Raw genomic sequence first — 27,169 nt, forward strand, 5'->3', positions numbered from 1 at the left:
TAGGAGAAGCAAATATTTCTCTGCCTATATATATAGGGATTTACATTCATATATGATCATGCATCAAGATAAGACTATGTCTTCAGCCAATTCTACTACTGAAGAATTTAAAGAATCATCAGAACTGCATATGGAAACTTTAGTATGTAAAAATATTGTGTAAGTTTTTTTGTTTTTATTTTTTTTAAGTAGGCACAGGACAATAAAATGTTTCTGTTCATCAAACAATTTTGTTGCTTGTGCATGCAAAGCATTTTAACAAAGGTAGTTTTGTCTTTGCGATGTTTTTATGGCTCATTTCTGCATGTATGTTTGTAGATTCTTCTGCATGAATTTTTATAATGGGTTGCCATTTGATTTTAATATACTTCAAAGCATTATCACTGGTGAAGGCTTACTAGATTTTAATTAACCCTGCACTGATAATACAGCTCTCATTAAGCCAATTTCAGGCAACTGAATGATTCCCTTAGGCTTTCGATAATTTCTCTTCCGTGTTTAATAATTTTGTGATATTTTTTGAAGATTGCAAATCAGTCCAAGAGAAAATAGCAGAGGCAATTGAAATAGATCATCGTTTGAGTTCTGAACCTGAGCCCAGTGATTCCAGTTCAGATGAAGAAGAGGAGAACTTCAAAAGTACAGCTCATGATATAAAAGAAGGTGAGGTCAACTAATATGATCAGCGGACTGGATTAAATTTCACTCTGCATTGAAAAGCCATTTATAGAACAGTTACTTCCCTCTTTCACCTTCCTTTTCATACTGGCATCTCTGCCTTCTGCTTTCCTTTTCATTCCTCCCCTGAATAAAATTGTTGCACTATTAGTTAGCCTCTAAAGCTGTAAAGCTTGTAAAACTGATACCATTTAGGAGCTGACAGTAATTCTGGATAGAGTTGAGGCCATGAAAAAGTGATTGCTGGTGGAGACTACTTCAAAAAATAGGAATCTGTTAAGTTTCACTTTGCTTCCAGCTTAATCCGTATATTAATATGAGGCCTAATGGGGAAAAGTCTTAAGACAGGATGTTTCTATTTATATGAATGAAAAAGGTATCACTTTTTACTGGAATGATCATCAATATGCATGAGAGTGCCAGTGGTCTGAGTTCCAGCCTAGAGTTCAACAGACTATGTTGTGTCCCCAACTCAGCTCCTTCCTAGAGCTTGGCATTACTGATAATAACACAACAAAAACCTCAACTGGTGCTTGGCTGTTCCAAGGGTTTCCCTCCAAGATTTTCTCTGGACTCACCAGTTCCTGCCTGGAATCTTAATCCAGGATTTTAAAATCAGAACCAAGGATTGCTGAACAGAAGAGCCCTGCATTTTTATGCTGGGTTTTAGAGTCAGCCAAGTTACGTTAGCAACAAACCCTAATGAACGTAAATGTTAAGGTTCTTCTTCAAAACAGAACTCAGGTTCAGAGACACATAATGGAAAAAAAGAATAAGGCCATAAATTATTTGACTTTCCCTGATTGTATCTGATTATCACAGAACATATCATGGTGGCCTCTCAAATGCCTGGAATATTCTGTCCCCAAAGAAAGAAAGAAAGAGTTCACTGGTAGAGTAGTGATGCTGCAGTATCCTCTGGAATAGCAGAGTGCTTTACATCGGATGAATGCCTGGACTGGGAGTTAGGAACCCACCATTTCTGGTGGGTTCAATTTTCCTTTTTATTCATTAGGGCCAAAATTTTCAAAAATAACGGGTAATTTTGGGTGCCAACTTTCGGACAATTTAAAGGGAGCTTAATTTTCAGGAGGCTTAGGTTGGGCACTGAGAGATTGAGATACCCAAAGGCACTAAGGACTATTTGAAATCTTGGCCTAAATGTTTTATCTAGCTTTATTACACAAGACATTGCTTTTAGGCATTAGCAAAATGTGGCTGATTTGTGAGTAAAGCACATAGGCGTAGACAACTTATTATTCACATTTACAGTAACATACACACTTGGCTACTCAAATAAATATAGACAATTTTTCCATAAAGTAAATGGTGCAGTTCTTTCATTACTCCTGTTCTCTTCCTTCGTGAATTATAGAAGCTTTCAGATTCCAAAATTTGTCAGGTTTGATTGTGTTGTTCTGTGAACTTTAAATATAATGGCACAGATGGATGCCATCAGCATTTCAGCTCCCAGAATTTTTGAGGCAGACTGTTAAATTATACAGGCATATGGGCCAAAAATCACTATCTTTTTGTGGATTCTACTATGATTTTTTTAAATTAACCTATAAATATAGGGCCAAGTTGTTAAAAAACAATTACTAATGAACAATGGGTGTCTGGCAAAATGGCCATGGAGCTTGTTTTCTTAAAAACTACTGCCAGAATATCTCCAATTAAAGAACAAAAACTGTAACACATCAGTCTATTGAAAGAGCATATGTTCATACCTGGATTTTGTCCATTTCCTAACTCAATTTAATATTAGTTGCTGGTTAGTTGTGTTGCCACCAGGAACCAAAGTGGCTTCAAAGAGCTGTATTGCTGCATTCAGACACTCCAGTTGTGTGCTGCAGCCTCAGCCAGGAAATAAAACATTCTTTGGGCCTGACTCTGATCTCACAGAGATCAGCACATAGAGAACTCCTTTGAAGTCAATGGAGTGACACTGATGTAGACCAGCATGAGCTCAGAATCAGACCCTCAGGGTTTCATCCCAGTTGTACAAAAGAGCCATGTTTCAATATGAGACAGTTACTGTGAAACAGGTGATCAGACTGGAACAGGATCAGAACTAGAGACAGTTTCTAGACCTTACTTTGCCTACAATGCACTTCACAGTTTGTTCTGTGGCTATTGCTAAGATGAAGCATACATGTGTGTGCATATATGTGTGTGTTGCAGCTGGCAGAGCTCTTCCCTCCCCTAGCCTGCTCTGCCCAGCTGTGTAATGCCAGTTGGTCTTTTGAATGAGATACATGCAGAATGCAAGCCATTCTTTGGAGAGGGACCCCCTCTCATGGAACAACCCACTTGACTGACTTATTTAAAATGCTATTTTTAATAAATACATACAGTTTATTTTTTCTGCATTGAAAATCAAATATTAGCAGCCTCTGTCCCATGGATCAATTATCTATTAAGAGCAAAATACCAAATTAGCCCTACGCAGGGGACAAGGAAAGCAGCTCTCCACAAGCTCTTCTGGCAGAGGAGGAAAGGAGGTGGAATATGCTGACTGCAGTGCACAAAACTGAATGCATCACCAATCTGTTAGAACTGGGTGATGATGACACTAAGCTATCATCATTCATTGTGGTCACAGCATACAGTATTTTTTTCACATAAGGGTTCAGGTTCCATTAGCAGAGGAAAAGAGAAAGGGTTATTGTATTAGCTACTTGCTAAATCTGACCTAGAATACATTGTCCAGTGCCAGCTACCATTTAGTAAAATAGGAAGGAGATTATTGCCTCGAAGAGGATGCAGCATATGACATAAGGTAGGATGATGGGTTGGGAGGTTTTACCTTATTCATACTGCAAATGAAACTTAAAGATGATTTATTGGACATTTTAAGAATTATTGGCAATTGGACTGAGTTTGGATGAAGATTTGACGTGACCCAAATTCAGGAGTGCCTGGATGTGGTATTTTTGGTCTGAGCCCCTTTTCTAAAAATTATGATGGGGATTGATAAATGAATGGAGAGAGAGGGTTTTTTTGTTTGTTTGTTTTTTTAACACTGCTAAAAGTTTAAAACCTGAGGGACATATAAAAATGAGGAAGTTGGCAGTAAATATAAATCAACTCACTGCAAAGCACATCTTCTGAGAGGGTATTGGCAGAGGATGGAGGGCAGGATTTCTGTTAGGTAGCAAAGTGCAATGTAGGGGTTTTAAGCTGTATTGGTCACATGACCAGAGATCATATTATGTGTGGTCAGGTGAGAGGAAAAAAGTGCTGCTGCTTCAATTGATTTTTATTTAGATTTCTCTCTTGCACGCCCTCCAACTCAACCCCCTGTTCTCTCTCTCTCTTCCTCCACCCATCCCTGATCTCTGTCTAGGGTGACCAGAGGTCCCAATATTATCGGGACCATCTCGACATTAGGGGCTTTGTCTTATATACGCGACTGTATCCGCTCGTTTGGAAAAAAAAAAAAAAGTGTCCTGATTTTTCACACTTGCTCTCTTCTCTGTCCATTCCATGGCACTCCCTTTCTCACTTGTTCCATCACTGCCATCCTGTTCCCGCTATGCTTTCAGCCTCTGCAGCTGCACAATGCTTCCCCTGGTTTCTACTCAAATGGACCTGCTTACAGCAGTAAACTCTAGCCTCCTGAGCTCAATGCCCCCTGCAGGACAGGACAAAACACCACAGCATGTGTGTTCATTCACCAATTTCTCTCTTGTGTCAGTGCTGATAGAGAGCAAGGAAAGTGACCTTAGGAAGTTGGCCAGGCTGATGAAAGGTCCTGGGGGTCCTGTGCTTGCCAAAGGCTTGATCCTGCACTACTGAATTCAGTGAGAGCTTTGGCCATTGACTTCAAAGAGGATAGGATCAGGCCCCAAATGTGCACAAGTCATTACCCATTTTGCATGCACAGATGCATATTCTGTTTCCTCCTGTACATACTTATTTTGCATGACCTATTTCTGAATATTTAAATCTCAGTGCCAAGTCTAGGGGTATTTCCTCCATGTACCCTGAGGTCACTGCTGGGCCATGCAACATCATTTTTGTTTCAATTATTTGTACCTGATGCCAGAATGACAGCACTGGAAACAGCAGGCCAAGTTTCCTCACGCATTACCCAGCCTAAAATCCTTGCATTGATTTGGAACAATGGCATCTCTAATAATCACTTCATTAAAAAGCCTTAAATTAACATATTTATTACAATAAAACTAATGTTTTGATTATTTCCTCAGATGGAGCTTTCTTGGCAGAAGCAGCAACAGCATGTGAAAAGCAGAAGGCAGCAGAGCAAGGGGCACAAGAGGGGCAAATGGTGGATGAGGAAAAAGCACTTGAGGAGCAGGAGGAGTTTGTAGCTGAGGAAGGAGCCACTGACACTGAAGAGGCAGGCAGTGAAACAGCTCTGGAGTTGGATTTACTGGCTAGGAAAGAAGCAGCAGCTGTGATGGGAAAGACAGTGGAGAATGTACTTGCAGTAAAGGAAGAAGCATCTAAGGAGAAGGCTAGAATAGAAGAAGATCTGGAAGAGAGTAGGGTAGGTGAGGAAACGGCATTTCAGGGAGAAGAGGCAGCTGAGGGAAATGTAGTTGTGGAGGAAGACATAAATGAAGGAGAGGAGGCAGTGGAAAAGACAGCCTGTGAGGGAAAGGTGGTGGAGAAAGTATCATCTGAAGGAAAAGAGGTTGTTGAGGAGGTGCCTGAGGGAGAGGAGGCTGTGGAGGAAGCAAAATCTGAGGCAGAGGAGGCTGTGGGCATGGCAGGGAATGTGGAAAAGGAAGATGTGGGGGAGGCAGCATCTGAGGGAGAGGAGGCTGTGGCCGAATGTGAGGGAAAGAAGGTTGTGGAGGGTTCAGTTGCGGAGGCAGAGAAGGCTATGGAGAAAGCAGACCCTGTGGGAAAGGAAGTTGCAGAAAGAAAATTGGAAGGAGAGGAGGTTGTGCAGGAGGCAGCTTCCGAGGGATGGGAGACTATGGGGGAGACAGAATTTGTACTGGAGGAATCAGTAGAATCAGTGAAGGTTCCCATACGGGGAACAGCAACTGAAACAGTGGAATCAGTAGAATCAAGAAAGGTTCCCATCGGTGAAGCAGTGTCCGGAGTGGAGGAGGCAGCAGCAATGGAAACATCTGAGGAGGAGGATGTAATGGAAATAACCCCAGAGGAGGGAGAGGCAAGAAATGAAGCCACAGAAGAGGAGTCAGAGGTAGAGGAATCTCCACCTCTGAGGGAAGAAGCCTCATTGGACAAGGAAATAAAAAGGGACACGGCAATAGAGGAAGAAGCACGCCAAGATGGGGGGAGCATAGTGGAAGCATCTGAAGATGAAGAAGCAGCAGAAGATCCGGAACTGGAAGAGGAGGTAGTAGAAGAAGGAACATTTATAGGGGAGTCAGTGCCTGAGGAAACAGCATATATGGGAGAAGAACTGGTGAAGGCTGGTGAGGAGGAAGTGGCAGAGAAGGGGGTGTCCCAAATAGTAGTTCCTGAAAAGAAGTTGGTAATAGAAAAAAAGGTACCTATTGCTGAAGAGGCAATAGATAAATCCACAATAAATGTAGAGGAGATGGCTGAGGGGGCAGTGGTGGAGGGTGTGGTGGTAGCTGAGGGGATGGCAATGGAGGAAGTGGAGGTGGCTGAGGAATCGGCAGAGGGAGAGGAAATGTCAGCAATAGAATCTGAGGAGGCAATGTCAGTGGAGGCAGCAGGCAATGGGAAAGTAACGGACAATGAAACACCACCACAAGGGGAGGAGATACTAGAGAAATTAGAATCTGGTGAGAAAGAAAATGCAGAAGTATTATCAGACTGGGACGTGCAGACAGAGGATGCAGGACATGAGGAGGGCATGGAAGAGGAGGAGGCAGGATCGGAAGCGCAGAAGGTGATGACAGAGGGGATAATACCCGAAGAAGATAGGAGATCAGAGAGAACATTGCCTGAGGTGGAGAAGTTGATGACACCGTCATCTCTGAGGGATGAAGTGGAAGCTGTGGAAGCAGCACCTGAGGTAGAAGGCATGACACAGGAAATGGCATATCACCCAGATGTAGTGGAGAAGGAAGCAGTGGATGAGTTAATGGCAAAAGTGAGACATAGTGGTGGGGATGACAGAACAGAGAAGCGAGAGATGGAGACGGTGGAGGAGAAAATCGCACTGAAACAATTAGACACAAGCAAAAAAATAAAAATAGGAAAGACAGAGACGGAGACTTTGGCTGAATATCCACAAGGGCTTCATGGGCATACAGATCTGCTTGAAGTCCAGCACAAGGAAGAAACTCCTGCACATATAAAGACAGACACCACAGAAACATCCATTACAGAAGAGAGAAACTAAGGGGCTCCGTGGCACATGGTGAGTATCAGTATGAGCCAGATTGCTACCTAAAAGAGGAATTGATTTTATTTTTATTACATTCCTTTGTAAGGTGTCCAAGGCTGCAGTACCTAGGCTAGTGCTATCAAATCACCAGCTCTTGTGATTCATTTGGAGGAGATAGGTAGCCATGATTTTCTTCCACCATTTATTATATTCTTCACTTTCACTTCAAAGGTTTCCTAAGGGTTTTCATTGCAAAGTCAAAAGTGACTTTGAGTTGCATTATGAACATTCACAGCTCAGTTTAATGTCTGTGTCTCATACCTTCATTCACGGTGAGTGGTACTGCCCTCCATGAGTAGTGCCATTGGTTACACTGGGACTATGTATAGGAAAAAATGTACTTATGACTGAAGAGGCAATAGATAAAGTCACAATGAATGTAGAGGAGATGGCTGAGGGAGCAGCAATGGAGGATGTGGCAGTGACTGAGGGGGGTGGCCAGGGCCAAGTGGTGGTGGTTGAGGGGGTGACAATAGAGGAAGTGAGTAAATGAGCAAGAATGGTAGCCTCTGGCCATAACACTTCAACTGATTTTGATATTATGGAGCTATAGCAGTAATCAGCCCCTATGTTTCTGCTTGCTATCTCTCTATGGATTGTATGGCCCATATTACACTAGTAGCCAACCTCACAATCTTTAATGTATCTGTTTACCATACCACTAACACTTTGCTTAATGTTTCCCAGAATGCTATAAAACTGGACATAATTATCTTGCCTTCGATACAATCCCTGGATGGGGGAGAAAGACACATCTGAGCATCCTCTGCAGTTCCTTCAATGATCTTATTTTAGTAACATTTTTTACAAATCACTGTAGATTTGTGTGGGTTGGGACATTCCCTCCCGTCTCATTTTACTTGATGAGTAGCATAACCATGTGTTTGTTTACTAGACCAGCTCCGGAATGTGCAACAGATAACTGAACTAAGCTCATAGAGCTAGTGTAGGAAATCACACTCCTTTATAATTATGATGACAATAATAATATCGATCTTTCCACAGCTGTCATGAATTTATTTTCAAGCTACAGAGAATTCTTACATTGGTTGAACTTAAGTTCTCCTGCCCCCAAAGAAGTCAGTGGGTTTGTGATGACTAGCTTGAAGGGAGGAGGAGGAGGCTTGCTGGCACTTCGTGTATAATAATAGAAAGTGCAAATGTATGTATGTATATAAAATTGTATATATGTGATTGTATCCTCCCCCCCAAATTTTTTTTCATGTCAATTGCATTTGTAGATTGTAAACTCTTTAAGACAATTGCCATGTCATCATGTATGTATATGTGGTTCCCAAGCACAACAAGGCCTGGATTCTGATTGGAGCATCAAGGTGGCATTGTAATGTAAATAGTAAATGATAGTAATAACAATAAGAAGCCCAATTCTGATCTCACACATCGATGGTGTAAGGGCAATTCCTTCCCTCTGTTGCATGCATCCATTAGTGAGAAAATGGGCCCTAGAGAGGAAATTTTTTTTCCTTCAACATCCAGAGCGGCAGGTCAGGATTGGACTTCAGAGAGCATTAGACAGGGGGAGGAGCCAACACGTGTTTGCACCTTGGCTGTGGCTCTAATGAAATCTAGTCAGGCCCCAGATCTTCACCTGTGCACATGCTGGGGTATAGAGCAGACAGAAGGTAGGCGTGCATACTGCCTTGCTGCTAGTGCTTATAGGCTTAAAGAATGGCCCACCAGGCAGGCTCCTGCTGCTCCATGCTCATGCTGAGCCAGCCTCTGCATCTGGGCCCCATCTGTGTTTGACTGCTGCTGAAGTGGTCACATAAATCTGACTGTGTTCTGCTGGCATTTCCAGCCAAGTTTGATTTGCTTCCTATGATCATTCACACAAGCAGATTTTGATTTGGAAGAAAGTTCCTGCAAAGAGAGTTTGCATGCTTGAATGTCCATACACTTGAGCATTCGCTCTGGGAGGGGCGATTTGGCTATCGGTGGGCTTGGAAGTGGTCAGGAAGCAGGACCTGCACCACGTGACCTACATGACCAGTCACTTAGCATGAATAGCAAATAACATGATGCAACAGGGATGGTAAATAGCCTGCAAGCAAATCAAGGGCTGAAATGTTCTCCCAAACCATTCACCCACTGGCTGAATGTCAGAGAAATGAGGACCAGCAGGTAAGTCAGACACAGCAAAAGAGTCATTGTCATTGAAGAGATGAATGGCTGGGAGTATGTTGCTCAGCTCTACTCCACACCCCTGGCACCACTCTGCTTTGCTCTTGCTGGGGCTCCAAAGAGTAAAGCCAAGTTTTTTCCCCCAGCATGGACCAGTGTTTGTGTGGAGTGAATGCCAAGTATTGTCTTTACGAGGCTTACTAAATGGCACCAATCTGTTTGAAATGTAGCTCTTAATATTTTTTTCAATCACCTGAAGGCCATTGCTCCCCCGGAAGTCTGCTCTTGGATGCCATTTAGTAACAGTAAGACCTTGATTGTGTCTTGTCAGCATGGCCTGGCTCTGAGGAACAGTGCAGAGCTGCCCTGGCTCAAGGGAGCTCTGGGACCTCCCAGGTAGGCTAAGGGTGTACTCCTGCTCATATTCCCTTTCTAACCTGTGGCTGGCCAGCTCTACGGAGTGAGGTGGAGGTGAAGGTGGAACCATGACCCCGCCCATGCTAGCCCCCTTGAGAGTGCTTTACATTTCCATGGATCCAGGGACAGAGCAGTCCCTATGCGAATGCTCAAGTGTATGGATATTCAAGCACAAGGCCGCTGGAATTCTGCCTGGTTTACATAAGCCATGAAAGGGTCAGCTCCATGTGCCATCCCCCAATGCGGGCCCGTCAGAATCTGACGCTAAGTTCTATGATGGTTTGTCCAGTGGGCTGGCATTTTCAGAAGCTTCAATCCAATGTAGAAAGATACATAAATTGCAATCAGGGGCCTGAACAAAATAACTGAAATATCCCTGCTAGATTAGGGGAAAAAAAATAATAAAGTGATCAAACCCCTACAGTAAACTCCACAGCCAGCGGATTCCTTCATAGTGAAAATAAAAAAAAAAGCACCATGGTTTCCATGTCCATTAAACAAGTATGCAAATACAAACTTTGGATTCAAAACAGCACAGGTCTAGGTATAAACCGCGGGCCCAATCCTTCTTTTACTTACCTTGCTGTCAACCAGTAGTAATGTGATGGGTGTTATACTGGCATAAAACTGATGGAAGTGAGAGAAGAACACTTGGCAACAACTGATTTTTTTGGTTTACACAATAGTAATCAGGCCATTCCCTTTTCAAAGCCTCACCTTTGAAGGCTTCTCACACTGGTGGCATCTGCACCAGTGAACCAGGCTACATGCAGAATCTTTAAGAGCCCATGTATGGCATGCATGCACAATTAGGCATTGCTAGTGAGTGCTGAGAAATGCTCTCCCCTCCCTATGGCCTCCCACACGCTGGGAATGCTACAAGGTTTATTTTCCATCTTAGGCAATGGAATAAAATCAAATGGATTTGCAGTGCTTCATTACACTGAATTTATTTTGGGTTTCCACATGGGGTAATAAATGTAAACATGGTCAAATACCTTGTGTTTGTTTTAATAGCTAATTGGATTTGTGTTTCTGGGCCAGAGTCCCTAATATGCACTTTGAGAAAGAAAAATATCCAAGATAAATAATCTAAATGCATTTATTTTAGTAAAAAAGGAATTTAGTGTGAGTAAACAAAGAATAATGATGGATTAGCTTTGTATTTGTCAGTAATTTAAATTAAAGCACTGTGTCAAGAGAAGCTGTACTGTACAATTTAAATCCTTATTCTTGTGCAATACTTTGCTTTGAAAGCATGTACTTGAGTTGTGACCTTCTTGGTCTAGTTTTAATCCAAGGAATGTCCATAAAATTTGAAACAGTCTCTTCCATAGACCAATAGGTTTTCAGATTTGTTCAATATTATCAGCACAGTAAATGGATTATATATGTTTACACCTTCTACAGGTGAATAAATCTGGTATGTTAATTGTTCTGAATTAAAACTTTTCTTCATGGCCTACCATTAAAGATTTTTTTGGGGGTCTGTGTGTGTGTGGGCATGTATGCACACTTGTGTATATGCATAGACTCACATATTTGCTTTAGTCAATCTAAGTGATGCCATATTTCAACCTGTGTAGCTGTTTGGATTTTTGGAAATATCTTCAATGTAAGATTACTAATATTTAGCATTCATACAAGGGCCTGATCCAAAGCCCCTTGAAGTGGTGATCTTTCCACGGCCTGTAACTGGCTTTGAACCAAGTCTGATATATCTTCAAAGCGTTGCTCATACATTAACTAAGTAATCTTCATAATAACCTCTGACACAAGTACACCTAACTGCTGAGTTTAGCCTCAGTTCCTGCCCCATAGGTTATCCACAAACAGAATGAAAATTTATTACTTTTTTGAAATGATGATGAGCTATTTTTTTGTTGGCAGTTTTTAAAAACTCTTTGGTGAACAGTTCTTTGTAAACGTTCAATAGTTGAACTGGGTCGAGGAATTGTGATGGGTCAAATAAATCACATGATATTTGTCACTGTTCGCCGATTGAATGAGTGCTCGAGTACATCATCTGTATTAAAAATGTGGTGGGGATGAATATTTGGGCCGGGAAAATTTTTATCATAGGACTGTTTGTGGCAAGCACACACACATGAGCATGGCACACACAAATCCATTTATGTGTTAATGGAAAACTTGTTCCAGTGTTTCTCAGCTCAAGTATGTGCCATTATCCAAATGGACAGACAAACTAAAGCACGCAGGAATAAAATGATTTGCTTGCAAAGCAAGTGCCAGGACTAGAACTAAGTCTGTGCTGAAGTCACAAGGCTGCCCTGTCTCTTTGTCAATAGTTGTTTTACTGAACACAATGGGCTAGATTCGCAAAGGGATATAGGTGCCTAATTGCCAGTTTAGGAGCCTAAAACTGGGATTAGGGGCCTCTGCTATTCACACAATCCCTACTCAACTGCTGAAGCTTATGCTCTAATAAATTTGTTAGTCTCTAAGGTGCCACAAGTACTCCTTTTCTTTTTGCGAATACAGACTAACACGGCTGCTACTCTGAAACCTGATGCCTACCCTGTAGACGTCAAAACTCACTGAGTCCCTATGTTGTGTAGTAAAAGCTCCCTAGGCACCTGTGTTTCTGTCTCTGAGCATGTGCGCTGCGGCCTCACTCCTGCCGAAGCCCCAGACCATTTACAAACCAGGGAAAGAGAGGTGTTCAGCCACCTAATTCACCTGCAGGGCCCACTCCAATAGGTGTGCTCTGAGTGCACCTCACGCCACACAGAAGAGGAGCAGGAGGACCTCCCTTTCAATCTTTAGCCCAGTGGCTATGGTACTCCCCTAGAGAAAGAGAGCACCTCCTGCCAGCCCGCCAGGTGTTGAACTCTCTGAAATGCAGGACCCTGTTCTTCAACATCTCCCATTGGCTAGCTTAGGTTGGGGAGCCACCTAGCCTGTCTCCCTCCATTCACTGTATAGGAAGCCTGAGCTCTAAATCAGGCTTTGTGAATCCAAGTGATTTTTCTAGGCACCTGTAAGTTAAGGATTGAGATGCTGCATGTCCTAACGCATATGTCCCTTTGTGACTCTAGCCCAGCGAGTGAACGCTTATAAGGCAATAGTAGTTTGGGCTCATTTGGTGAGTGCTAGCGTGATCTGCAAACCACACCAACATACCATTAAAGAAAAGGAGTACTTGTGGCACCTTAGAGACTAACAAATTTATTTGAGCATAAGCTTTCATGAGCTACAGCTCACTTCATCGGATGCTTATGCTCAAATAAATTTGATAGTCTCTAAGGTGCCACAAGTACTCCTTTTCTTTTTGCGACTACAGACTAACACGGCTGCTACTCTGAAACATACCATTAAAGAACACTCTTGCTGTGCAAAATGAAAACAGCTAGAGGTGTCATCCTCTCCCCTGCTCTGGTCCTTTTATGGTAGGTAAATTTCTGGGCAGCTTGGGGTGGCTGGTGTACCTTAGAAGCTCCCAGTGCTGTTACATTGTGGGTCTCTCCAGCCCCTGGCGCAGCCAAGAATCAGGAGGGCACAATAAAGCCACCTTGCCACCCTCCCCACTTTTTCCCCAGACTGCAAATTCTCTAAGAGGCGCAGCACAGAATCTCACCCAGGTAATGAGTTCTCAATTTACTGTTGAATCATAGAAAATGTAGGGCTGGATGGTACCTTGAGACGTCAAGGCCTTTGCTGAGGTAGCACCAGGTCAATCTAGGCCATCGCTGACAGGTGTTTGTCCAAAAGTCTCTGTGATATCAATTAAGTCATAATTTAGCTTATGCATTAATATTTCCAATTCTTCTTGTTTATCCCCTCTACACCTTGCATTTGTGTATACACATCTAAGATGTGGAGCAGATTCTCCCACCTGTTGCTTCTATGACCCTAGTGTAAATTTCCATATCTCTCCCCCCCCACAACCTCTAGCCTCCCCCCTTTTTAATGCTTACCTGTGACCTTTTGTCACCTTTCCCCTTTGAACCTCATGTAAAACCCTCCTCGATAGGTTGACGAGTTGGTGTCTCTTCCCCATTTTAATCAGGTGGTCCCCTTCTCTTATCAACAGTCCTCATTCACAGAACAGCATTCTGTGGTCAAGGAAGCTGAAGCCCTCCTGTCAACAGCATCTGCACAGCCATGCAGTCATCTCCAGGATGCACGTGTCCCTGCCTGGGCCCTGACCCACTACAGGTAGGATGGATGAGAATACTACCTGTGCCCTCCAATTCCTTCGCCCTTGAGCCCAGAGTCCTGCAGTAATTGCTGCACTGCTCAATGGCATATCTGGCATTATTCCAACCATTATGGGTGACATGGCAGAAAACATGGTGTTTCAGGTGCGTGCTGAAGCTGAGCATGTGGAGCAAGAGTTTCTGTTACAGCAAAATTTGTAACTAGATCCAATTACATCATTAGTAAAAGATGAAAGAAAAGGTGCAATGAAATGCTAGCAAACCCCGTAGACATCAGAGCTATCCCTTGGGTAGGGTGAATCAGGGCAACCACTCCAGGCCCTGTGCTTTGTGGGGGGGCTCCACGGGCCAGTGCGATTGGATAGCCTGGTCAGTCCCAGAAGAGATGAATCTGTCACTTCCGCCCCAGGCCCTGCACTCCCCTAGGGACGGCCCTTACAGTAGTTCCCATGCTGGTGAAAGGTGTGGGGCAGAAGGGAATTCCTGTGAGCTAGAATAATATTTTAGTGATGGTAGGAAGTTGAGAACCAAATATTGCATTATTAAGAATACTTGAATTATTTATAAAGTTCTCTTCTAAACCTTATTTTCGCCATTAGGGAAATGAATAGTGAACTATGTATTAAACTGCTGTACACCAGGGTGGTGACGTAAGTTCCTCTATCCATTTTAAGGCTATATATTTATCCAAATACTGTAATTCACAAATCGAGATGTAAATATCAAACCATTACATTAAAATAAAATCCTGAAGCAGACTAGTCAGTTTTTAAGCTCTGAGCATACAAATGAAATCATCATTCTATTTTTCTGTCTGACAGTGCTCATTACTTTGGTATCTAAATACATTTGGCACATTGTTTCTAAATTTTGGATAATCATTATGGCTCTGGATGAAATTGATCCTTTCAAATTCAGATCATCATTTGACTTTTTTTTTAACCCGGCTCCACTGGCTGTAAAGATGGCTGGTTCAGATAAATTCAAAATGTGGATATATCAGGAATCCAGGCAGGTAGAATTTTTATAAGAAAAGCAAACAGGTGAAAGTACAGAATTTTGTAAAATGTTATCTCTACGCTCCCTTGCTTACTTGTAGTTGGGTCACAAAGGAAACCTGAAGGACACATTTAGGAGAAAACAAATTAGGTATAAAAAAGACTAATGATTAGATGAAACATATGAGACCATCAAAATATTTAACTGTGTTGCCACTGGCATAACTCATCCCTGGTTCAGCAAAGACACCTTCAGCATTCGCAAAAATGTCAGTGGACAATGGCTATGTACTTCATACTTACCATTGCTGGCTTGCACAGCTGAAATTGAATCTGTATAATTTGCCAGTGTTAAACCCCAGCTGTGAATTTCATGTTTTGTATGCAAAAAGCCTGTTTGAATTCCAGCAATTGGCGAGTATGATTACAACAAGCCTGTGTCATCACGCGTGGGAGCATAATGTGGTGGGCTTGATTTTTTGGGGTGTTGTTTCTATTTCCTGAACAGGGAACAGTCCATTGAAGTTAATGGAAACATTTATCTTATATAGAATATCTAAAGTGCACACGATGAAAGGAAAGTTTTTATTTCTGATTTGTGCTATGTCTGCTTGTTCTTTTATCTGTTTTTAATGTGGATCCTCCGATAACTATCTGATTATCATTCATATAACAATTTATAATATTGTTGTAGCTACTATGGACTGGATGGTCTTGAAAATAAGCTAATTTATCTCAGTAGGGTCTCATCCTTTATACATATTTCAAACAACTGGGTTCTCTGGGTTTTTCCAGGAAAGGTACATACTAATTTGGCTTCTGGAGCATGTTCTAATCAGTATTTCAATTTTGCAGAATTTCCATTTGTATTAATAACTGATCACTATGTTTTCTCCCCTAGGGCCTGATGTTTTGTCTATAGAGATCAATTAACAGGGAGATTGTTTTCTTCAAGTACTAATTATTGGTAAAAATGTTTGCTTTGCATAGATTTGAGCAATTGAACTAGTCTAATGCGTTACATTTCACAATATTAAAGTTTGCTTTTGTAGACTTTCAAAATTACTTTCCTGATACTAGCAAATATCCCCAAATAACACATTGGGGCAAACTGATGAAAGTCCCACATGTAGTTTTATAGATCAGATAGCAGCAGTCACATAGGGCTATTAGAAAAAAGGACTCATCAAGGAAAATAGACTTTGTTTTTTTTCTAATCCAGATTCATTTCCAGATTTGACATGGAGCTATTATATTAATGGAGTGTCATCAAGCATTTGCTGCAAGTTAGGGGAACATATAACATTGTCAACTTTCACATCTATTGGAAAACTATTGGATGCAAGAACAGAATTTTCAGATGGGACTGTGGGTTCATTTACCACAGTATCCTGCCTACTGCACTGGCCAATGCAATTATTTGATACCTTAAAGCAGGGTTCTCAACCTTTTTCTTTCCGAGGCCCCCCAAATATGCTATAAGAACTCCATGCCCACCTGTGCCACAATAACTCGTTTTCTGCATATAAAAGCCAGGGCCAGCGTTAGGGGGTAGCAAGCAGGGCAATTGCCCAGGGCCCCCACGCCACAGGGGGCACTGTGAAGCTAAGTTGCTCAGGCTTCTGCTTCAGCCACAGGTGGTGGGGTTCAGGGCCCCAGGTTTCATCCCCGTGCAGTGGGACTTTGACTTTCTGCCCTGGTCCCCAGCAAATCTAACACTGGTCCTGCTTGCAGCACCCCGGGGGGCCCCAGGTCCCTGGTTGAGAACCACTGCCTTAAAGGAATGTGATATCTCTGTATTTACTCCCTACCCTCAATATCAGCCCACCTCCATAGTACTCCTGGGCACTTTTATAATTAAGCAGTGCCCTTCCAGTTTCCCTAAGAGAAACAGCATCTTCCTCCTTTCAGCATCCCCTTCCCTAATGCCCTCACTCAGCCCAGTACCACTTTTGCATCTGGACAAAGGCATTGCCGCCCATCCCTTGAGAAACATTTCATTTTCAAGGGTTTGTTTTTAACTTTTTGTTTTTTTAATAAAATGGATGTACACGTCAAAATGAAATGTCATTTTGAACTGAAAATTCAAAACATTTAATTTTGAAAATGGCAAAACAACATTTTTCAGCTTTTGGATCCCCTCCCCACCCTGCAAAATTCAGTGACGCTGACACAAATTTGAAAATGTTTCAATCCACCTAAACATGCATTTTTTTGGCAAAATTTCGCCCAGCTCTATCTCTACACTATATATGCTTGAATGACTCTGTCTGGAAATGTTTAGTGCAGACACTGCTATTCTCCCACCTCTGCTGTAGCCCTCTCTACAAGAGGTTAGGCTAGACCATGCACAGCGTGTTGTCTAGCCCTGCTCCAAGCAGGGCGCTGCACTGGCTTTGTAGCAGTGGAGAGAGAATCTCTAGAAATGTTCACTATAGACAAGGCCTGTGAGCAATACAAAGCCAATTAAGTATTGGTTTCACAGTCTTTTGCTGGGACAGTTAACAGTCTTTTTCTAGCAATAGACAAGGCCGAAGACTTCATGCTCTTTTTTTTAGTTTTTATCAGTGACTTTATGTAGCACTGACCACATGAGGGCCTTGACTCACTACTAGGGCCTACCAGCGATGGCTGTGGGCAGGTCGTCAGTGGGGGTCAGTCCTTTCTTTCCTGACTAGTCCAGAGGATGGTTCAGTGCACTTACTCACCTTCTGTGGGGTCTCATACATGTCACTGCTCCTGTTCAGCTATGAGATATTCAGGGCTGCAGTGGCAATACTGTGCTGACGATGCTCAGCTCTGCTTGTCATTGGATCCAGAGTCCACAGTCTCCTGGCTTTCCCAGAGTCAGACTGGGACAGTGATCTGGGTGGAAATGAACTAGCTCTGACTCAGCCGAGATATGGCAGACGCAATGCAGGTTGGCAGGCAGGAGATTAATGAGTAAGAGGAGTGGAAGCTTTCTGATTTTGGCTTAAAAAATGTCTCAAAGAGTTGGTTAAAAGTGAGAGCAATGCTTTGTGGGCCTGCTCCATGGAAATCAATGTAAAACCAGCTAGTAGCTACAATAAGAGCAGGAGGACATGACCTCTTATGAACACAAACTGCATTGGTTAGTTGTGAACCTTCATGCCCCACGGGAATTATGACGGGAGTGACGCCACTCCACCTCTTTCCTTGTGATGAGGGGTGGTGTGTGTGTGGGGTCCTAGGCAGAGAAGCTGCTGTCTTGATAGAGATGCCCAGGAGTAGGTGTGCCAGGTTTGGAAGTCTAGAGGGGGCTAATCAGCTATCAGTGTTCCTGGTGGAGAAGAGCTTTCATTTCTATGGAGGGAAATGCTATTCTGATGATTAATCCTCTTAATGAGGAGCTGGCTTCTCAAAAATTCTCTATATGATTAGCCGTAACATTTACATTTACCTAGTTGGTTTATTTCTGTAAATGAAGCCTCAGCCTTTCACAAGCCAAAGGAGTTGCTCAGGGGATGCCTTGGGGCTGAGAGTGAGGGAGGGAAGCTGCATTCTGAAGATGTTAATATTTCAGTTTTGTTTTTCCCCAGAATTCGTCAGATAACTCTGAAGTAAAACAAATAATAAAACACTGCGCCACCTACAAAGCTCTCCAAGCTAAACCGTCCGCATTTTTATTGCTACAGGATCCTGAAACTAACAACATGCAGAGAAGACTCGAGTCAATAAAATTTATTACACATTTATAGACCAAATGCTAGAGCACTTACAATGCCTAATCACAGAGCTCAAAATCAGAAACACCAGTCATGAGAAACAAACCTACAGAATATTCTCAGAAAACCACAAATCTTGAACATGAGTTTCTACTCAGCCTGACAGTTATATACTGTAATGCAGCTAAAGAAAAATTATAGGAACACAATCTCTCTGCTAAATTTTATTTTCCAAACAATACAAATTAGTTACTAAAGGATTTAACTTTGCATTAGCTTCCAAAACAATAGTTCAAGTTCTTTTTCTTTCTTTTTGATGTGTGTGTGTGTGTGTGTGTGTGTGTGTGTGTGTGTGTAATAAAAGGCGGTTCCTGGTAATTAAAATTTTGTCATAAAACCAATTGATTGGTTTCAGAGTAGCAGCCGTGTTAGTCTGTATTCACAAAAAGAAAAGGAGTACTTGTGGCACCTTAGAGACTAACAAATTTATTAGAGCATAAGCTTTCGTGAGCTACAGCTCACAGCTGTAGCTCACGAAAGCTTATGCTCTAATAAATTTGTTAGTCTCTAAGGTGCCACAAGTACTCCTTTTCTTTTTAACCAATTGATTGAATCCCTTGCTGTGAAAACGCTGGAACCCAATACTCATGTGTGTAGAGTCACTAGATGGCACTGCAGAGTAGTTTTGCTTTGGATGGGTGAAAATGTAACCTTTTGTCTTGCTGCAAGGTTATTACATTTGGGACATAAAAATTTTATATGGCTACATTAAACTTATATGGGTTGGGGTTTAGTTTCTTATCTCTCTCTAGCTGGTTACATTTTTTTTTAACATAAGCATAAGGGAACTGGAGAGCATTTTCTATGTAATTTGAGGATGTAAGGCACACAACCTGAAGTAAAAAGCAGATATGAGAAAAAATCTGTTCAGAAGCCAATTAGGACAGTCAGCTAAGGATTTCTTCATTCTCATACAGAGGGTTTAAAGCATCCATGACCTGGGATTGAGAAGAACTACAGGACTGAGGACCTGGAGAACTACACCTGTGCAACATACAGAATTGGAAAACTGGAAGTTTCTAAACAAAGACAAACCCTAAAAGAAAATAAGGAAACTGTTTGGAAGCTGGAACAATATTGGCTGTGCTGTGTCCTGCTGTGGCTTTAGGAATTATGAGCTGATTCTTTCCTGTGATTCTGGCTGGCTTTGTTGCTACTTTGTTTGTATCAGTCGGGAAGTTTATGATATCTGCACAAGCTTTACTGCAGTCCAAAGTAAAACAACTTGCCCTAGAACTCTGTCACTTTTAACAGATTTATTTTTGCTTTAATCTCTTTTTTCGAATTATTAATATTCAAGTTTAAGATGCAGCATTCCTTGTGGACATTTGCTTCTTTTAAGGAAAGACAGATGTGCACCACCAGAAAACCCTAAGCAAGCTGGCAGGAAAAATAAGTTACAGCATAATTTATGATAGAAATATTCACCATCAGTAAATAAACAAGCCAATTTAGGCATCTTTGGTGTAATGTATGATGACTGGGAGCTACGCTGACACAGTAAGAATTCCTGCTGTCAGTATATGGGGAATCTCTTTCCAGGTAGATGGTTCATGCTGTCAGCTGCTGTCTTCAAAACTGCCACTATTACTGCAGGAATGAAATCGCATAGAACTCATGGGATCAGACACGTAACCTGCATAAAGCAGAGAGAAGTTCACGTGTTATTCACAATCACCTCTCAACATAGCAGCACTTTCTCTTTTCCAGCCAGTGACCATGTCATAAAGATAATACGAACGTCTTTTTGAGATAAATAAGCAATGCACATGCTGATGTCTTTTTGCTGCTTATGAACCCCAAGTCAATATAATCTTCTGAGGAAAATTTCAGAAATAAAACACAAAGTCCACAGACCCTAGTGTTCATGGCAGGAATTAACAGCAATCAGGCACAGTAAAACATCAATGATTGACACAAAATTTGAATCCAAGTATTTTAATAATACAGTGTATGTTTTATAGTAAAATATCTTTTTTGACCTTTCAAATTGGAGTCCAAAAGTGCCAGAGTAAGCAGCCTGTTATGAATAATTCTTTATGCTTTAATTCTTGGAGGTTATCAAGAAGGGATCTATTGCCATTGCACTATATTTCCAATTAAGATGAACTGGTTCACTGGCCAACAGTTATTGTTGTTCTTATGGATCTGCTGTAACTTGTCTAAATCTGACCCAATCATGTCACATTTCTGGCTACTGATTTATACAGCTCTAGTCAGATGTCACGTACCATAAAAAAGTTAATACCCCAAATATTTTTTGGCAAAAGATAAAACATATAGTAAAGAAGGAGAAAAAATAATCAAACAAAAACCTGAACAGCTAAGATCAACACCACTGCACTTTAGCAGCCTGGAGGAGAACGGGACTACAGGGGCCTAAGCCAACTCTGGTTTTAAATTGATTTCGAGAATTTGAATGAGCACTAGGCTCAAAGCGAGTGACCAAAAGAATAAGACCACAAGAAAGAAAAGTAGTTTGTGTTAAATGTGTAATGGGCTTGGAAATAGCCGTCTTATCTTACTGAAGCTGTGTGCTGATGTAATGGAAATATAGGAAACCTGGTTCTCTGGGTACCAGGCAAAGGGTTTAGCCCTAAAACTTCCTTTTGTATCTTTGACTAAAGCCCAATAACCAGCCATAACACTACTTTTTTGTTTAGTGTATAAAAAGCAAGGATTTGAGACGTTTTATTGTCTTCCCCCTTTGAGTCACACCTTGACGGGAAGGAATCTCTCAGGCCTGTTTTTGTTGTGAGTATTTTGGCCAATGCTTGTAACTGTATTGCTGCTAGGATATAAAATCTGTGTGGGTATGTGCTTGTATTGGCATTTTGGATGTAATTAGCACCACATGGCCTTTGGACTAAAAAAAGGAATACTTGTGTGGAGTCATGGTACATCTTCATATACTTAAAAGGGAAATGATTTCCAGCCCAGCTCTATCTCTGAGTACGGCGGGGTTGGAATCAGTTTTGTAGACATAGCCAAGCTATCCTTTATCTAGGTAGCTCAGGTGCCAGAGCAGTGAAGCCACATAGAGTGTGTGCTAGCCATCCAAGTTATTACCCATGGTTCTGGGTTGGTGAGTACAGCCACTGCTGAAACCCATGCTGCTGTGGTTTCACTGCTCCAAGACCCAAGCTAGCTAGATTAAAGCTAGCTTGAGTACATCTACATTGCTGCCATCACAACCCTTGATTGCAGTATAGACCAGTGGGCCCCAAACTTTTCACGGTCACACCCTCCCTTATCCTCATCTGTGCCTCCCTCCTTCCCAGAGCTGGGAATGTGGTCATGGCCCCCGGGGCGGGGGGGAGGGGGCAGGATAGGGGAAAGCAGGCCGAGGCTGGGGCTGCAGATGGGGGCAGGGCTGGGGCCGGGAGAGGAGCTGTGTCCAGGGCTGGGAGTGGGGCTGGGGCCAGGAGTGGAGATGCGGCCGGGCTGAGGCTGCGGGGCGGGGCTGGGAGCTGGGACTGAGCAGAGTTGGGGGCGGAGCGGGGCTGGGTGGCGCTCCCTCCCTGGCCCCTGTGGGGGCTGGCCTGGGTCCCTCTGCATCCCCCCCCGGGAATGTTCCTCCGCATCCCCATAGGGGGAGTGCCCCACGGTTTGGGGATCATTGGTATAGACAGATTCTATCACTGCACACCACTGAACTATCTAGCCACATAAAAGGAGAAACATGGATGGGTGAGAGCATTTCTAAGGGCACCTTAATCCTATTGACAAGAGGAAAAATATCCTCAAAGGCAGGTATACAAAATAAGGACACTTGGAGTGAGAGCAACACCTCTATTTTGCCCCCAAACCACTGCTTCACACCCAGGAAGAAAAGTCATCATCCACCCTTAGTGCCTATCATTTAACTCCTTGAGCGTGACACACTCTTCTATATGCAGTTAGGGGCAACAGAGCTGCCTACTATGCAAACATCACTGGGATCCAAAATTCCTGTCCATCTGGACTTATGGCTGCCACTACACTGGTGAGTACAAAATGTCCTTTGAATGCTTAAGAGGTTAGTGCAGAATCAGTATAACTGCTGAAATTTCCACTACTGAGGCCAAAGGCATGCAGGACTTCTATACACGTGCTTAATAATTTACCTGTAATGTGGAAATTTACCTGTGGAGACATCACATTACAGAGATGTACTCTAAGACGACATGTGGCCTGCAGATTCCACCCAGAATTGAAAAGTCCCAAGATACTTGAATTCTGGCTGCTGCTATGTGTGGCTGCGGAGCTGGAAGCACAGGTCTTTAAACAACTCTAAATTGCTCATCATATTTTAATATAACTGTGGATTTTATGTACCTACCTATATATTGTATGGTTATGGTGCAAAGTGTTAATGCTTGTCACCAAAAAGGTCTTTGATCACTAGACAATCACAGACCTGGTTAAACCAATGGGTGTGCTCAGCACCCTTCATTCAGGATAAATGGAAGAAGCAATTTAGCCAATTTTACATACTGGTAGCTGGAAACAACAGAAGCCACTGCCCAAAGCATGGCAAGGCCTAAGCAAGAACCAGTCCAAAGAGAATGACAGGGGTTTCCCTGGAACTAGTTGCAAATGTATGAGTTAGGGGACAAGACTGTGACCCTTAGCAAGATGTGTGCGGGTGGAGAGGCAGGAAGTCAAGAAAGCAAGGAGGCAGTGAGAGAAGCAGTCATGAGTGTGGCCCTGAGATGGAGCACAGAGACAGTCCTCCCTAGGCACAGAACTAACTGGAGAAGAAGCTTGTAACTTGCGAACAAGGAAACTGCCTGCTGTTGTTTGTTTCTACTGTGTTCAGGGAAACAGGGACTATGTACATTCTCTGTAAATAAACTGGATTGCACCAACAAATATACCAGACTCCTATAATCAATTTCTGCACCTAATGAAAACAAATAAACCCAATTATTGGCTATGCGCTCAGGCCAGAAGGGTGACAATACTATGAACCCTCCACTTATATTACACCTAGATTTCAAAAAATGGGAGCCTAAAACCTGGCTCTGAACTCCATATTTTGGCACTTAAATAAGTGTGCACATTTTCCAATATGCTGGCAAGCCAGCATCTGTCATTAAGGGACCTCAGTGGGAGCTGCTGAGTGCTCAGTGGCTTATTTATTATTCGCGTTATTTCCTATGGAACTTCTCAATGCTACTGCCATTGATAGCGCTGGTTCTTGATAGCACCTCTGTGTTATCGACGCAACCATTCTCTACTGCCTTTGGGCTAAGGTTGTTTCTGGGCAGCACACTTTATTGTGACAGCGTTCCAGGTTTTACAGTTGTCCCGTGAGCCCCCTCCCACAACTATGAGTAAGTGTCACATTTAAAATAAACAGTGAGAATGTCACATGTGGAGCCATAATTTCTTCTCAGAAGAATCTGTTCTCAAACCAGCCTGTGACATACCAGGATGCTTCTGACAAACTGCTGTACCACAAGAAGCGGCAACAAGTCAGAGGTACTGAAACTTCTTTTCCTTAAATGTTTCCATTTACTCTAGCACCTTAAACCTGTTTTTACAACTATCATTATTTTTTATTTGTACTACAGTAGTGCCCAGAGACCGCAGTCAAGGCTGGGTGAGGTACTCTACACACTTATAATGAACACATCTGGCCCCAGATAGCTCAGGGCTAGATTTTTAAAGGTATTTAGGCCTCTAACTGCCATTGATTTCACTTGATACCTTTAATAAAATACCTTTAAAAATCTGGCTTGTACGGTCTCAGTATATGACCAAAGAAAACAGGTAGCTATGACAAACAGCTACAAGGTAACGGTGCGACAATGGTGATTAGTTGTAATAAGCAGCTGTCACAGCAAATGCCTTTTCAAAGAATTTGTTGATGCCTTAGGTGACTATAGCACTGTATGCTTAAATGCATCTAGGAGGCCATTAGGGAACAAGTCCTCCTGCTTGTGTCTCCTTCAGCTCTAGATTTTAACGCTCAATGAATATCTGCCAGGGGACCTCCATGAGAAGCGACAATGCTGCAGAGGTGGCACTCCCCTCTACTAAGAGCCTTCCGCAAGAGCCACTGGAGCTTTGGTCTTCTTTGCCAGCATGGTCTGGCCCCCGCAAGGGCTGATCATTTTCAGCTTGGGGTGAAAAATGCCTCTCAACACTCATGCCACTTAAATTCAGAGGCAAGTACATCAGCCCCAAGGAAAACAAATACAATTAAGCTCAGCTTTTGCTGAAGACAAGAATTCTGCTTGGACTCACCGTTTCTGTCAATAGGTGGGTACTGGAAATTCCTCCTCATGTCGTCCAAGGAAAGGCCTTGAGAAGGGTGTTGACCAGTGCTGTAAAATTGACATGACACCTCAATTACAGTGACCGAAATGAGTTGCATTGGCTTTTCCATTAATAAACTTAGAGGCAAAAGACAGTAGCATGAAATATACTTGCTTGGATGTCCAGCTAACAGCATTCACAATAAAGCCTTTGGAATGAAGGGCTCTTATTCAGGATCGTGAATCAAACACATGTGCACACACCACACATTCCCAGAGTAACTTTTTCCAGATATGTTATTTTGGCTTCACACTTACTTGTAAATTGCTATTTTAGTAGCAATTCTAGGCATCAATATTTTATGCATCACTGCTATCAGGTTCCTGCAAATTAGTTTATCTGACAAAGAACATCCCCAAGCTGTCTTTCAGTGGTACTGACCACCCCACCCCCACACTGCCGGTGGGTTTAGTTATCCTCGATTGTCAAAAGCTATCAGGTAAAGACTGTCCTTTACTGGCTCATCTCAGATAACAGGCAAACAGAAATTGAGCATGCCCAGGGAAAAGAAAACAAGAAGCCCCAAGAGAGCTGTATTTCCAGGGAAACATAAAAGAATAAGGCAAGATATATAGTGATTCGTGGTAGTTACTATGACATAGCATCTCCAGGCACACTAGTTGGAGACGTCGCTGGAAAGGACACTTGAGATTATTTGCAACAATGCAGTTTCCTTGGTGATTTCAGTGAGGCAAGCTGCTAACTAATGGCAGGTAAGGTTGTCACAAGCTGGCTGATTTTACCCCTGAAAAAGTTAGATGGCTTTCAAGAATGGTTAAACACTGGTAATATTTTATCCTTTAGTCTCCATTGTACCAAAGCTGATTTTAAATCAGACCATTTTCATTTTAAAAATCTCTCTGCTTTTCTATTATAACCTTTATTACATGAATGAAATGACTTTTTCTCCTTCAAAAGGACACTGACTAATAAAAACATAAAAGATGTTCCTTTCCTCCCTGAGATATCAACTTATTTTTAAAAAAAGAAAAGGAGTACTTGTGGCACCTTAGAGACTAACAAATTTATTAGAGCATAAGCTTTCGTGAGCTACAGCTCACTTCATCGGATGCATTTGGTGGAAAAAACAGAGGAGAGATTTATATACACACACACAGAGAACATGAAACAATGGGTTTATCATACACACTGTAAGGAGAGTGATCACTTAAGATAAGCCATCACCAACAGCAGGGGGGGGAAGGAGGAAAACCTTTCATGGTGACAAGCAGGTAGGCTAATTCCAGCAGTTAACAAGAATATCAGAGGAACAGTGGGGGGTGGGGTGGGAGGGAGAAATACCATGGGGAAATAGTTTTACTTTGTGTAATGACTCATCCATTCCCAGTCTCTATTCAAGCCTAAGTTAATTGTATCCAGTTTGCAAATTAATTCCAATTCAGCAGTCTCTCGTTGGAGTCTGTTTTTGAAGCTTTTTTGTTGAAGTATAGCCACTCTTAGGTCTGTGATCGAGTGACCAGAGAGATTGAAGTGTTCTCCAACTGGTTTTTGAATGTTATAATTCTTGACGTCTGATTTGTGTCCATTCATTCTTTTACGTAGAGACTGTCCAGTTTGGCCAATGTACATGGCAGAGGGGCATTGCTGGCACATGATGGCATATATCACATTGGTAGATGCACAGGTGAACGAGCCTCTGATAGTGTGGCTGATGTGATTAGGCCCTATGATGGTATCCCCTGAATAGATATGTGGACAGAGTTGGCAACGGGCTTTGTTGCAAGGATAGGTTCCTGGGTTAGTGGTTCTGTTGTGTGGTGTGTGGTTGCTGGTGAGTATTTGCTTCAGATTGGGGGGCTGTCTGTAAGCAAGGACTGGTCTGTCTCCCAAGATCTGAGAGAGCGATGGCTCGTCCTTCAGGATAGGTTGTAGATCCTTGATGATGCGTTGGAGGGGTTTTAGTTGGGGGCTGAAGGTGATGGCTAGTGGCGTTCTGTTGTTTTCTTTGTTGGGCCTGTCCTGTAGTAGGTGACTTCTGGGTACTCTTCTGGCTCTGTCAATCTGTTTCTTCACTTCAGCAGGTGGGTACTGTAGTTGTAGGAATGCATGATAGAGATCTTGTAGGTGTTTGTCTCTGTCTGAGGGGTTGGAGCAAATGCGGTTATATCGTAGCGCTTGGCTGTAGACAATGGATCGAGTGGTATGATCTGGATGAAAGCTAGAGGCATGTAGGTAGGAATAGCGGTCAGTAGGTTTCCGATATAGGGTGGTGTTTATGTGACCATCGCTTATTAGCACCGTAGTGTCCAGGAAGTGGATCTCTTGTGTGGACTGGTCCAGGCTGAGGTTGATGGTGGGATGGAAATTGTTGAAATC

General features: G+C 42.5%; 2 protein-coding genes across 9 annotated transcripts in view; one reads left to right on the plus strand and one right to left on the minus strand.

The window, feature by feature from the left end:
- Positions 1–11,069, plus strand: part of ERICH3 (glutamate rich 3) — a 64,198-nt gene extending 53,129 nt beyond the window's left edge. For 4 of the 7 annotated variants that reach the window (XM_038412375.2, XM_043520119.1, XM_043520116.1 and 1 more), the window contains 3 exons: positions 526–663; positions 4,893–7,015; positions 7,730–11,069. In XM_038412375.2, coding sequence (XP_038268303.1) covers positions 526–663; positions 4,893–6,997 — 2,243 coding nt within the window. In that variant the 3' untranslated portion in view covers positions 6,998–7,015; positions 7,730–11,069. The remainder of the gene's footprint in view (positions 1–525; positions 664–4,892; positions 7,016–7,729) is intronic. The other 3 variants (XM_043520118.1, XM_043520121.1, XM_043520117.1) reach the window with 1 other exon arrangement.
- Positions 11,070–19,063: 7,994 nt separating this feature from the next.
- LOC119859694 (serine/threonine-protein kinase TNNI3K) overlaps positions 19,064–27,169 on the minus strand; it is a 194,742-nt gene continuing 186,636 nt past the window's right edge. For both annotated transcript variants that reach the window (XM_043520182.1, XM_043520181.1), the window contains 2 exons: positions 24,761–24,840; positions 19,064–20,162 (listed from right to left, as the gene is read on the minus strand). In XM_043520182.1, the coding sequence (XP_043376117.1) occupies positions 20,086–20,162; positions 24,761–24,840 (157 nt within the window). In that variant the 3' untranslated portion in view covers positions 19,064–20,085. The remainder of the gene's footprint in view (positions 20,163–24,760; positions 24,841–27,169) is intronic.

The sequence above is a fragment of the Dermochelys coriacea genome, chromosome 8, assembly GCF_009764565.3.
Source record: "Dermochelys coriacea isolate rDerCor1 chromosome 8, rDerCor1.pri.v4, whole genome shotgun sequence".
NCBI classification, from domain to species: domain Eukaryota; kingdom Metazoa; phylum Chordata; order Testudines; family Dermochelyidae; genus Dermochelys; species Dermochelys coriacea.